The following is a 12430-nucleotide window of genomic DNA, read 5'->3' as shown; positions in this document are numbered from 1 at the left end:
CGCGCGAGGGGCGGGGCCGGGGGCGGGGCCTGGCCGGCGCACGCTGGGGATAGGTGGGGAGCGGAGGAGGGCGTGTCCGCACCGGGGCGGGGCTGGCCTGACGGACGTCGCCGGGGACTGGGTGTGGGAGGGGCGAGGAGGATGGGTGTGTGCGAAGGGGCGGGGCTTTGCCTGACGGACACTGAGGATAGGTGAGGAGTGGAGGGGGGCGTGTCCGCAGAGGGGGCGGGGCTTGCGGGACGGCCGACAGGTCTAGGTGTGTGGAGAGTGCCCCGGGGGACGTGGCCGTGGAGGGGCGTGGGTGGGGACAGGTGGGGAGCGGAGGGGGCGTGTCCGCGCGGGGGAGGGGCTTCTCTGACGGACAGCTGGTCCCGCCAATGGGGCGGCGGAGGGCGGGGTTTCCCCCTGGCGCAGGTGTAAGGGGTGGAGCTGCCTCGCGCCCCAAGCTCTTCACTCTTGCAAATGGGGTGTCCCGCCATCCCAGAGGGGGCGGGGCGGGCGCGGTGAGAACCCTCGCTCTGCCCCACCAGCTCCAGACGGTGCGCGGGGCTCCCCGCATCAGGTCAGCCCTTCCCTTCCCACACGCGTGCTTGCACTCACGCACGCGTGCTTGCACACACGCATGCCTTCTCACGCATGCACGCTTGCACACACACAATCTGCACACGCATGCACCCTTGCACACGCATGCCTGCACACGCGCACATCTGCACATGCATGCACGCTTGCACACGCGCGCGTCTGCACACGCGCGCGCGCACGCTTACACACACGCATGCCTGCTCACGCATGCACACTTGCACACACGCATGCCTGCTCACGCATGCACACGGGCTTGCACACCCGCACGTCTGCACACACACGCACGCTTGCACACACGCATGCCTGCACACGCATGCACGCTTGCACACATGTCTGCACACGCATGCACAGGGCTTGCACACACGCACGTCTGCACGCGCATGCACACGTGCACACACGCATGCCTGCACACGCATGCGCGCTTGCACACGCGCGTGTCTGCACACACATGCGTACAGTGTTTGCACGCTCATTTATGCTTTGCATGCGTGTGGGTGTGCACGCGTGCACGCTTTCACATGCATGCACACGGGCATGCTCGCGCGCCTGCACACACACCTTTGCACGCCCTTGCACGCTTGCTTGCAGCGCGCGCACATTTGCACACCCAGGCCGGGGCGGGGTGCGGGGGACCTGTGTCTCGCACCCACCCCGGAGTCCTCGGGATCCCCAGGCGCGGCTGGGTGAGGCTCCAGCGCCCTCGCGTGGACAGCAGCGGGGTGCGGGGTCCCCCGGCTCGCTGCTGCTGCTGCTGCTGCTGCTGCTGCTCAGCCTGGGGAGACTGAGGCCTGTCCCCTCCTGTCCCCCCTTCCCCCCACGCTCAGAGGCCTGGTGATGGGAGACCTGGGGTGAGGGAGGGCGGGGAGGATGCATCAGAGAGAGAGAGAGAAGAGAGAGGGAGGCCCAGGTGTGTCCCCCCCTCCTTGTCTGGACTCAGTGCACACTATAAGGCCTGCCTTGTGATGGGGGGGTCTCCAACTCTCCCTCCCTCCCTCCCTCCCTCCCTCCCTCTCACTCTCTCTGTCTCTGTCTGTTTGTCTCTCTCTCTCTCTCCAGCTCACTCTTGTTGGGGTGAGCTTCAGGCAAATCAGGGATGAACTTTGTGACTTCTCTCCGAACGCTTGCTCACCTCTCGTCCTCTCCTTCCTCTTTCTCATCCCTCCCCTCCCTCCCTCCTACCTCTCTCTCCCTCCCTCCTTCTTCTCCTCCAGTATAGGAGATGGATCACATGCCCACTCACACCTGTCCTCCCAGCTGCTGGGGAGGCTGAGATCCAGAGGATGGTGGTTCCAAGGTCAACTGGGCAGGAAAAGCCTGGGAGACTCGTGTGTGTGTGTGTGTGTGTGTGTGTGTGTGTGTGTGTATGTGTGTGTGTGTGTGATCTCCCACGAACCACCCAAAAGTAGGAGTGGAGCCATGGCTCAAAGGGGAAGAGAGTCAGGGCTGGGCAGGTGGCTCAGTGGTAGAGCACTTGCCCAGCATGCATGAAGCCCTGGATTTGATTCCTCAGCACCACATACACAGAAAAAGCTGGAAGTAGAGCTTGAGCTCAAGAGCTCAGGGACAGTGCCCAGGCCCAGAGTTCAAGCCCCAGGACTGGGGCTTATTCATTGCCAGTCGTGGGGTTTGAACTCTGGGCCTGGGCGCTGTCCCTGAGCTCTTGAGCTCAAGGCTAGTGCTCTACCACTTGAGCCACAGCGCCACTTCTGGTTTTCCTGTAGTTTCATTGGAGATCAGAGTCTCATGGACTTTCCTGCCCCGGCTGGCTTTGAACTGCGATCCTCAGATCTCAGCCTCCTGAGTAGCTAGGATGACAGGTGTGAGCCATGGATGCCTGGATCTTCCTCCTCTTCTCTTCTTTCTCCTCCTCGTCTTCCTCCTCCTTCTCTTCCTCCTCCTCCTCCTCCTCCTCTTCCTTCTCTTCTTCTTCCTCCTCTTCCTCCTCCTCTTTTCCTCCTCTTCTCTTCCTCCTCCTCTTCCTCCCGCTCCTCCTCTCCCCCCTCCTCCTCCTCTTTCCCATCCTCTTCTTCCTCCTCCTCTTCTTCCTCCTCTTCCTCCTCCTCCTCTTCCTCCTCCTCTTCCTCCTCCTCTTCCTCCTTCTCCTCTTCCTCTTCTTCCTCCTCCTCTTCTCCTCTTCCTCCTCCTCCTGTTCCTCCTCCTCTTCTTCCTCCTCTCCCTTCTCCTCTTCCTCTTCCTCCTCTTCTCTTCCTCCTCCTCCTCCTCTTCCTCTTCCTCCTCCTCTTCCTCCCCTTCTTCCTCCTCCTCCTCCTTCTCCGTGAAGTTTTTAGGTTTCTTTTCCCACTTTTCTCAGGAGCTCAGCGAGGCTCCAGTGGGGAGTCTCTAGCGCTCACCCCACTGGGGAGGTTTGGGGGTGAGGAGGGGTGAGAGGAGGTCCCCTCCTGGGGGGGGCAGCAGGTCTGGGGGGGTCAGGGCAGCTCGGGCCCTCTCTCCAGCCTCGCTTCCAGACAATTCCACAGGACCAATCCCAGCCCCCTCCCACCCCTGGACCCCAGCCTGACCCACCCCAAGCCCGGCCACAGACCCCACAGACCCGCGTCCACCGCACCCTGACTGGCCCAGGCCACCACGCAGGGGTGAGGAAGCGAAGGCCAGGGTCCTGGGGCCGGGGGCACAGGGGAGGGAGGTCGAGGGAGCTGTCCACCTGCGCCTTCTCCCTCCCCTCCGTCCCCCCTCCTGGATGCCGGGCCGGCCGCACCTGGGTGCGCACAGGCCTGGGGAAGCCCCCGAGGTCGCTGCCCTCCGGGCCTGGAGCTCGGAGCCCGGGGCCCGGCTGATGTCCAGCCACGAGGACACTGTGTGGCTCTTCCCCAAGACACCAGAGGCCAGCAGAGCCCAGACTCCCGCTTTCTCCCAGGACGCCGCTTCAGGTGTGTGTCATGCCGGGCCGGGCATGGAGGGCACGCCTGTAATCCCAGCGGAGGGAGGAGAGTCTGTGCACAGACACCGCCCTCCCCCCAGGTGGGAGCGTGAGACCTGGTCTGACAAAATAACAATAACAACAACAACAACAATAATAATAATAATAAAAGGCCTGGGAATAGTTGTTCAAGTGGTAGGTAGGGCCTGAGGCGAGGAATTCAATCCCCAGTGTGCATGGTGGGGGGGGGGAGGGGAAGACAGACAGACAGACAAGCAGATAGACAGGCAGACACAGAGACAGACAGGCAGACAGACAGAGACAGACTGACAAGCAGACAGACAGACACAGAGACAGACACACTCAGAGACAGACACAGATACAGACTGACAAGCAGACAGACAGACAGAGACAGACAGGCAGACAGACAGACTCAGAGACAGACTGACAAGCAGACAGATAGACACAGAGACAGACATACAAGCAGACAAACACACAGAGACAGATAGACAGGCAGACAGACACAGACACAAACAGGCAGACAGACACACACCGAGGTAGACAGACAGACAAGCAGACAGACTCAGAGACAGACAAGCAGACAGACAGAAACAGGGACAGACAGGCTGACAGACAGACTGACTCAGAGACAGATAGACAAGCAGACAGACAAGCACACAGACACACAGAGACAGATAGACAAGCAGACAGACACAAACACAGACAGGCAGACAGACACAGACAGACACAGACAGAGTCAGAGACAGACTGACAAGCAGGCAGACAGACACAGGCAGGCAGACAGACACAGACAGCCAGACACAGAAATAGACTGACAAGCAGACAGACAGCCCCTGTCTTTATGCTGGGCCCAGAAGAGAAAGATAATAATAATGATAATAACGATGACAACAACAACAACAACAATAATAATAATAAATAACCCTGTCCCTGCAGCTGGGTGGAGATTCCATGATCACGTCGTGGAGGAGATGGAAGAGCCGTGGCTCTCGGCTGCCCCCTGCAGGTGCTGACGTTCATTTGTGAATTTCCATTTGAATCTGTCCAGTTTCCTTTATTGTTGTTTGACTGGTAACCCGAGGCGGGATTTGACCTTCACAGGTTGCCCGAGATGAGCACATTCCCTTCCGCACACGCAGTCACCGGTCCCCTCGGTCTCTCCCCTGCCTGTCATCCTGGCCACTCAGGAGGCTGAGATCTGGAGGATTGAGGTTCGAGGCCAGCCTAAGGCAAGGAAAGTCCCTGAGACTCTGATCTCCACGGAACCACTTGGAAAAAGCCCCAAGTGGTGCCGTGGCTCAAGCGGTAGAGTGCCAGCCAGCCTGGAGCACAAAGAGGCTCGGGAATTTTCCTGGTTCTGGGTCACAAATTTAAGGTGGGACCCAGATTTGGAAAGAAAAAAAAAACTGGGTAGAAAAGAAGGAAAATGGGAATCGCTTAGGTTCAGATGTCTCTAGAAGGCCTGCATTATTATTATTGTTAGATTATGTCAGTCCTGAGCCTTGAACTCAGGGCCTGGGCGCTGTCCCTGAGCTTCTTTGTGCTCCAGGCTGACGCTCTACCACTTTGAGCCATATAGATAGATAGATATGGCGCCACTTCCGGTTTCCTGGTGGCTCCTTGGAGATCAGAGTCTCACGGACTTTCCTACCTTAGGCTGGCCTAGAACTGCGATCCTCTGGATCTCAGCCTCCTGAGGAGCTGAGCTGGGAGGCTGGGAGGGAGGCTGTACTGCACGGTGGCTGGCTTTGGTTTTGAACCCCTCCAAGGGATCTGGTTTATCTCCCCCAAGATCCAACCAATCAAACAGCCTGGCAATGAATCCCAGACTTGGCCTAGGTCCAGATAGAAGAAACATCGCAGCCAGTCCGGCATCTCAGCTACTCAAGAGGTCTGAGATCGAGAGGATTGCAGTTCGAAGCCAGCCCCAGGGCATCCAACACCCAGAAACTCTCAACTCCAGTGAATTAGCAAAAGGCAGGAAGTGAAGGTGTGGCTCAGGTGGTAGAGCACCAGCCGGGAATGAAAAAGCTAATGCAAAGAGAGGCCCAGGCCCTGAGTTCAAGTGTCCCCCACCCTGTTTGTGCTACAAAGCTAGGCGTTCTACCACTTGAGCCACAGCACCACCCCTGGCTTTTTTTCTGAGTGGTTGAACTGGAGATGAGAGGCTCGTGGACTTTTCCTGCCCAGGGCTGGCTTCGAACCACCATCCTCTAGATCTCAGCCTTACTGAGAGGAGCTGGTGTGCCATATAGCATCTCTGCCACCAGGTGGCACTGTCGCCACACCTGGAGGAGCCCAGGGACACCAGAGAACTTGGGTAGCTGTGCTGGAAGGTTCTCAGGGGAAGGTAGAGGAGGGGTGCGGGGAGGGGTGTCTCAGGCTCTGGGGTCACAGCGTTAGCAAAGCTGGGGAGGGGGGGAGATTTCTTGTGACTTGTCTGCACCTTGCACTTCTGTCTCATCAGGTCTTTAAAAACATTGTTAGAATAAGCCAGGTGCTACTGGAGGAGGCTGAGATCTGGAGGATCACGGTTTGAGGCCAGCCCTGGGCAGGGAAGTCCGTGAGACTCTGATCTCCAATAGACCATCAGAAAACCAGAGATGGTGCTGTGGCTCAAGTGGTAGAGCGCCAGCCTTGAGTGAAAGAGCTCAGGGACAGCGCCCAGGCCCTGAGTTCAAGCCCCAGGACTTGTGTGATCTTTGGTCATGTCTGTCTGTCTGCTTATGATCTCCCCTATAGACTCTTTTATTTTTTATCTGCCAGTCCTGGGGCTCAGGTCCTGAATTACATTGACCTCAAGTGACATCAGTTCTTCAGGTCCTGGGAATGAATGATTTCCATTTCTTTCTGAGTGTCTGATCTGTCACGGGCCTTGTTATTGGATGTCTAGATGGTCTGTTCTATGACGGGCCTTGTTATTGGACGTATAGATGGTGTACTCTGCTATAGGCCTTGTTGTGGGAAACCTGCAACAGGCCTTGTTATTGGCTCTCTAGATGATGTATTCTGTAACGGGCCTTGTTATTGGTCTATTCTGTAATGGGTCTTGTCACTGGCTTTCTAGATGGTCTATTCTGTAACAGGCCTTGTTGGAGCTCTAGATGGTGTGTTCTCTAACAGGCCTTGTTACTTGATCTCTAGATGATCTATTCTGTAACAGGCCTTGTCATTGGTTCTCTAGATGGTGTGTTCTGTAACGGGCCTTATTGTTGGCTCTCTAGATGATGTGTTCTGTCTCTAGATGATGTGACCTTGTCATTGGCTTTCTAGATGGTCCATTCTGTAACGGGCCTTATAATTGGTTCTCTAGATGATGTGTTCTGTAACAGACCTTGTCATTGGCTTTCTAGATGGCCTATTCTGTAACAGGCCTTGTTGGAGCTCTAGATGGTGTGTTCTGTAACAGACCTTGTTATTTGATCTGTAGATGGTCTATTCTGTAACGGGCCTTGTCATTGGCTCTCTAGATGGTGAGTTCTGTAATTTCTGCTCTCCAGGTTGTGCAATGAAGACGCTGCGGATGTGAGGCTCAGCATCTGAGTCTTCACACGGCGTCTGGAGAATCCAGACGGTCTTGCCATTTTAAGAATCCCCATTCTGAGAGTTCACGAAGTGTGGCACGAATCGCTTTCCCTGTCTTTCTATTTCTGTTAGTCTTTTGCTCCCGTGCTGGCTGGGGAAGGACGTGTCTGGGTGACCCCAGGCCTTAGCTCTTCGGGATGGGCCAAAGTACCCTTTGGGTTATCATTTCCTTGTCCTGATTCCAACACTTTCCCCCAGGGCTGATCGTTTCCTGATCATCCCAGCCCAGGGCAAACTGTTGACACCAAGATCATATTATAGTGTTCTGGCGGATATAGTAGCGGATGAGTAAACACAGGGCAGTCAGAAAGGGCTCTCCGCTTCCTGAACGTTTACAACCCCAGAATGCATGTGAAGTTTACACACATGGCTCTCTATCGCCCTGGCCCTGTGGTGTTGGCCGGGAGATGAGATCAGCCCTTTTTTTTGGGGGGGGGTGTTGTAAAATAACCTTCCACCTCATTTCCCCTCCAAGCTGAACTTTGGAGCTTGATTAGGTTTCAAATCAGCCTAGCCTGCTTCCCCTTTCCTGTACCACCCCGTATCCCTGATTCACAGGCCAGCCTTCCCAGCCTGAGGCTTCTGGGAGGCCAGGAATTAACCTGGGATCTGGTGAAATACGCAGGTTGTGTGCTGGGGGTCTGTGGCTCACGCCTGTCATCCCAGCTACTCAGGAGGTTGAGATCTAGAGGATTGTGGTTCAAAGCCAGCCCAGCCAGGAAAGTCTGTGAGACTCATATCTTCAATAAACCACCTGAAAATAGGAAGTGGCGCTGTGGCTCAAGTGGTAGAGCGCTAGCGTTGAACTGAAGAGCTGAGGGACAGCGCCCAGGCCCAGAGTTCAAGCCCCACGACTGACAAAAAATAAGCTATCAGAACTAATGTGATTACCCATCCTTCCATCCACCCACCCACCCATCCACCCATCCACCCATCCATCCATCCATCCATCCACGCCCCCATCCATCCATCCATCCACTCATCCATCCATCCATCCACCTACCCATCTATCCATCCACCTACCCATCTATCCATCCACCTACCCATCTATCCATCCACCTACCCATCTATCCATCCATCCATCCATCCATCCATCCATCCACCCATCCACCCATCCACCCATCCATCCATCCATCCATCCATCCCGTTTGGGTGTTAGACCCCCTCCAGAGATGTCTTCACGAAATCCAAGTATATAGGGGTTCTTTCTCGGATAAATTCGTGTGCCTCCTTCTATCGTCTTCACCTCCCTTGGCCAACATATAGGACACCCCTCAATCCCAGGTGCGCAGGGAGGGGCCGGTCCCCCGCTTCCCCCACTCCTGTAGCCCACCCCCAGCTGCCAGGCTGTCCGCCTTTCCCCCAACCCTGACATCCCTCCATGGACCTCGCTCTTCCTGAGCCCTCTTTGTGGGGTCCCCACTGGGTTTTCTTATCCCGGAGGCCGGCAGGCTGGGGCTGTGGATGGGTGTTTTTGTCTGGGTGTGTGGGTCGTGACGGGTCCCCCGCCTGCACCAGGCCCCGCATTGCTCACCGCACAGCCTGACGTCTTTCTCTGTCCTTGCAAAGCATGCTGGGTAGCCGAGGGAGGCTTTGTCCCACACAGAGGTCACAAGAAAAGTGTGTGTGTGTGGGGGGGGGTTCAATCAAAGCACCTCCACCCTCTTCACCCCCTCCGCCCCACGCCTTGATTGACGCTGCGAAGAACACAGTTTTCAAAAAGTAATAGAGTTATTTATAAAAATATACCTTTTAATTAAAAAATATTCAACAATTTAGAAGAATAAACACATGGTTTTAAAAGCATGTGAACATATGTATTAAAATATGTAACTACACTTATAAGGATACATAAATATAGATCAAAATTCATAAAGAATATTTATATGGAGATAGATAATGTATATAAATAGGTATTTATAAACATTATTTATAAATGTACTTGTAATAATACATATGTATAAAATATTTAAAATATAAATATACTTATAAAAAATATATATCTTTATAAATATTTAAATATGTCGTTATAAATTATATATAAAGATATATTTATAATATATATAAATATATCTTTATATATATAAATATATATTATAATATATAATATATATAAATATATATATAATATATATAAATATATACATATATATGTATAAAACATATACATATATATTTATAATATATAAATATATCTTTATTATATAAATATATCTTTATAATATATGTAAATATATCTTTATAATATATATAAATACATCTTTATATATAAATATATCTTTATAATATATAAATATATCTTTATAATATATGTAAATATATCTTTATAATATATGTAAATATATCTTTATATGTAAATATGTCTTTATAATATATATATATCTTTATAATATATATATATCTTTATAATATATAAATACATCTTTTAATATATATAAATATCTTTATAATATATGTAAATATATCTTTATAAGATATATAAATACATCTTATATATAAATATATCTTTATAATATATAAGTATATCTTTATAATATATGTAAATACATCTTTATAATATATGTAAATAAAATATGTAAATATATCTTTGCCCATCCAATGAGAGCCAGTCATGCCCTTCCACTTGAGCCACACCCCTCCTGATCTAGCCACGCCCCTGACTTGAGCCCTGCCAATACCATGTTGGCCACACCTCCTCCACGTAAGCCCCTCCCCCTCTGCTTGAGCCCCTCCCCTCTGGCTGGAGCAACGCCCACCCGTGGAAGCCACGCCCATGCACCAATCCCCTCCCTTCCACCTGAGGAAGGCCCACCCCCCTGGGAACCACGCCCATCCAACTGCTGCTCCCCCTGCTCTGGCCACACCCACCCTCATTAGCATGCCCCGACTACTTGAGCTCCTCCCCCTCGGCCAGGCCACGCCCATCGTCCTTTGCCCCTCCCACTTGAGCCAAGCCAATCCCATGCAGGACACGCCCAGCAACTGAAGCCCCTCCCCCTTTAACAGCGCACGTTCTGACCGAGCCACACACTCTGTGTAAGCCACGCCCACCGTCGTAAGGCCACGCCCACCACAATAAGGCCACGCCCCCTCGGCGGGAGCCCTCCTTGGCAACAGGCCGTACTTGGCGTCTAGGCAGGACGTGGAGGCCTCGGCTGGGACCTTCGCTGAGATCCCGGTGCCGCCGGGAGGAGGAGGGGCCTCGCTGACCCCGCCCACTGACGGCTGAGAGCCCCACTCGGAGAACACAGGACAAAGCAAGCAAAGGAATAGTCATCCACCCACTGATCCATCTATCCACCCACTCATTAACCCACCCATCCACCCATCCATCCATCCATCAACATAGCGATCCATCCATCCATCCACCCACCCACCCACCCATCCATCCACCCATCCATCCACCCATCCATCCACCCATCCATCCACCCACCCACCCATTATCCATCCATCCATCCACCCACCCACCCATCCACCCACCAATCCATCCATCCACCCATCCATCCATCCATCCATCCACCCACCCACCCACCCATCCATCCATCCATCCATCCATCCACCCACCCACCCATTATCCATCCATCCATCCACCCATCCACCCACCCACCCAACCATCCAGTGAAACACCCATCCACCCATCCATCCAGCCATCCACCTACCCACTCACTCATCCACCCATCCATCCATCCACTCACCCACCCAACCACCCATCCATCATCCATCCACCCATCCACCGATCCACCCACCCACCCATCCACGCATCCATCCATCCATCCATCCATCCATTAATTCCCCCACCCATATATCCATCCACTATATCCATCCACCCATCCACCCATCCACCAGCCATCCATTCTTCTACCCATCCACCCATCCTTCCATCTATCCATCCATCCATCCAACCATCTATCTATTCACCAATTATCTATCTATCTATCTATCTATCTATCATCTATCTATCTATCTATCTATCTGTCTGTCTGTCTGTCTGTCTGTCTGTCTGTCTATCTATCTATCTATCTATCTATCTATCTATCTATCTATCTATCTGTGTTCTTTGGTCCTAATTTGGGCTACGCCAGTTAACTACAGGAGCAGCACACCCCAGCCGATGGCATGGATGCCCATGGAGCCCTTCCTTTTTCAGAATGTGCTGGCTCCTGACAAGGTGATGTCATAGAGAAGATTCTAGAAGAGGGCCTGCCATGGAGAAAGAGCAGCATTTTAGAAGTTGCTGGGTGAAGGCAAATGAGTTGGGAAGGAAGAAACAGAGTCTGAAGAGGCCAGGAAACCACGTGTAGGCCCGGACTCCTGTTCCACATCAGCACCAGCGCTGTGTCTGGGACTGCACCCTTTCCCCGCCCTGGAGAAGGTACTAGAAGGTTGGACACAGGTGTGCAGGGAGGTGGTAGCTCTTTGTTATTCCATTCATGCATGGCTCATTTGTGGTGTGTGTGTGTGGGGTGTGTGTGCGCGCATGCTGGGCCTCGAACTCAGGGCCTGGGTGCTGTCTCTTTAGTTTTTCCACTCAAGACTTGGTGCTCTACCACTTGAGCCACACCTACCTCCACTTGTGGCTTATTTAGTTACTTAATTTTTTTGAGGGGGGGGGTAGTTCATTGTGCAGTGAGCATCTCCCGGACTTCCTTGCCTGGGCTGGCTTTGAACCACGATCCTCTGGATGTCAGCGTCCTAGGGGGCTCCTGCGGAGACTCTAAGCTGTTCATTCTTGGTTTCCTTTCGTTGGTTTCTCTCCCCGGTGTCTCTGTTCCCTCAACAGGAGCCCGGAAGTCGATGAAAGCACCCATCATCCTCTTCCTCATCTGCTACCTGGCGGCTCCCACGTGCCCGGCCATCTTGGGGCGTTGTAAAATTGCCAAAATGCTCAGCGACGGGGGCCTGGATTACTTCGAGGGCTACAGCCTACAGAACTGTGAGCTCAAGCCCTCTCCGCCCTTCTGTGTCTCCCTCCCTCAGGCCCCATTGTTCTTTGGCCTTCTTTATCTCCCCCTAGGGGTGTGCCTGGCTTATTTCGAGAGCAAGTTCAACCCCTCGGCCGTGTACGAGAACTCCAGGGCCGGCTACATGGGCTACGGGCTCTTTCAGATCCGGGACAGCAATTGGTGTGACCATGGGAAGAATCTGTGCAGAGTGTCCTGTTCTGGTGAGTCTCACACACACACACACACACACACACACACACACACACACACACACACACACACACACACACACACACACAGCCTCCCTGAGACAGGTGGAATATTATACACCCAGGAAGATGGAAAAGGAAGTAAGGGTGAACCAAGGCAGGCTAGGCCTGGGAGGGGAAGGCTGGAGACCTGCATTCCAGTAGGGTCCTCT

General features: G+C 53.1%; 1 protein-coding gene across 1 annotated transcript in view; it reads left to right on the top strand.

The window, feature by feature from the left end:
- The first annotated feature begins 10191 nt into the window (after positions 1–10191).
- Positions 10192–12430, top strand: part of Lyzl4 (lysozyme like 4) — a 6566-nt gene continuing 4327 nt past the window's right edge. Inside the window, exons 1-4 of the mRNA XM_070017413.1 lie at positions 10192–10323; positions 11214–11438; positions 11847–11999; positions 12081–12280. Coding sequence (XP_069873514.1) covers positions 11861–11999; positions 12081–12280 — 339 coding nt within the window. The 5' untranslated portion in view covers positions 10192–10323; positions 11214–11438; positions 11847–11860. The remainder of the gene's footprint in view (positions 10324–11213; positions 11439–11846; positions 12000–12080; positions 12281–12430) is intronic.

Source organism: Dipodomys merriami, unplaced genomic scaffold, assembly GCF_024711535.1.
Source record: "Dipodomys merriami isolate MVZ:Mamm:240054 unplaced genomic scaffold, mDipMer1.0.p SCAF_125, whole genome shotgun sequence".
NCBI classification, from domain to species: domain Eukaryota; kingdom Metazoa; phylum Chordata; class Mammalia; order Rodentia; family Heteromyidae; genus Dipodomys; species Dipodomys merriami.
This window is presented reverse-complemented; position numbering and strand designations above follow the sequence as displayed.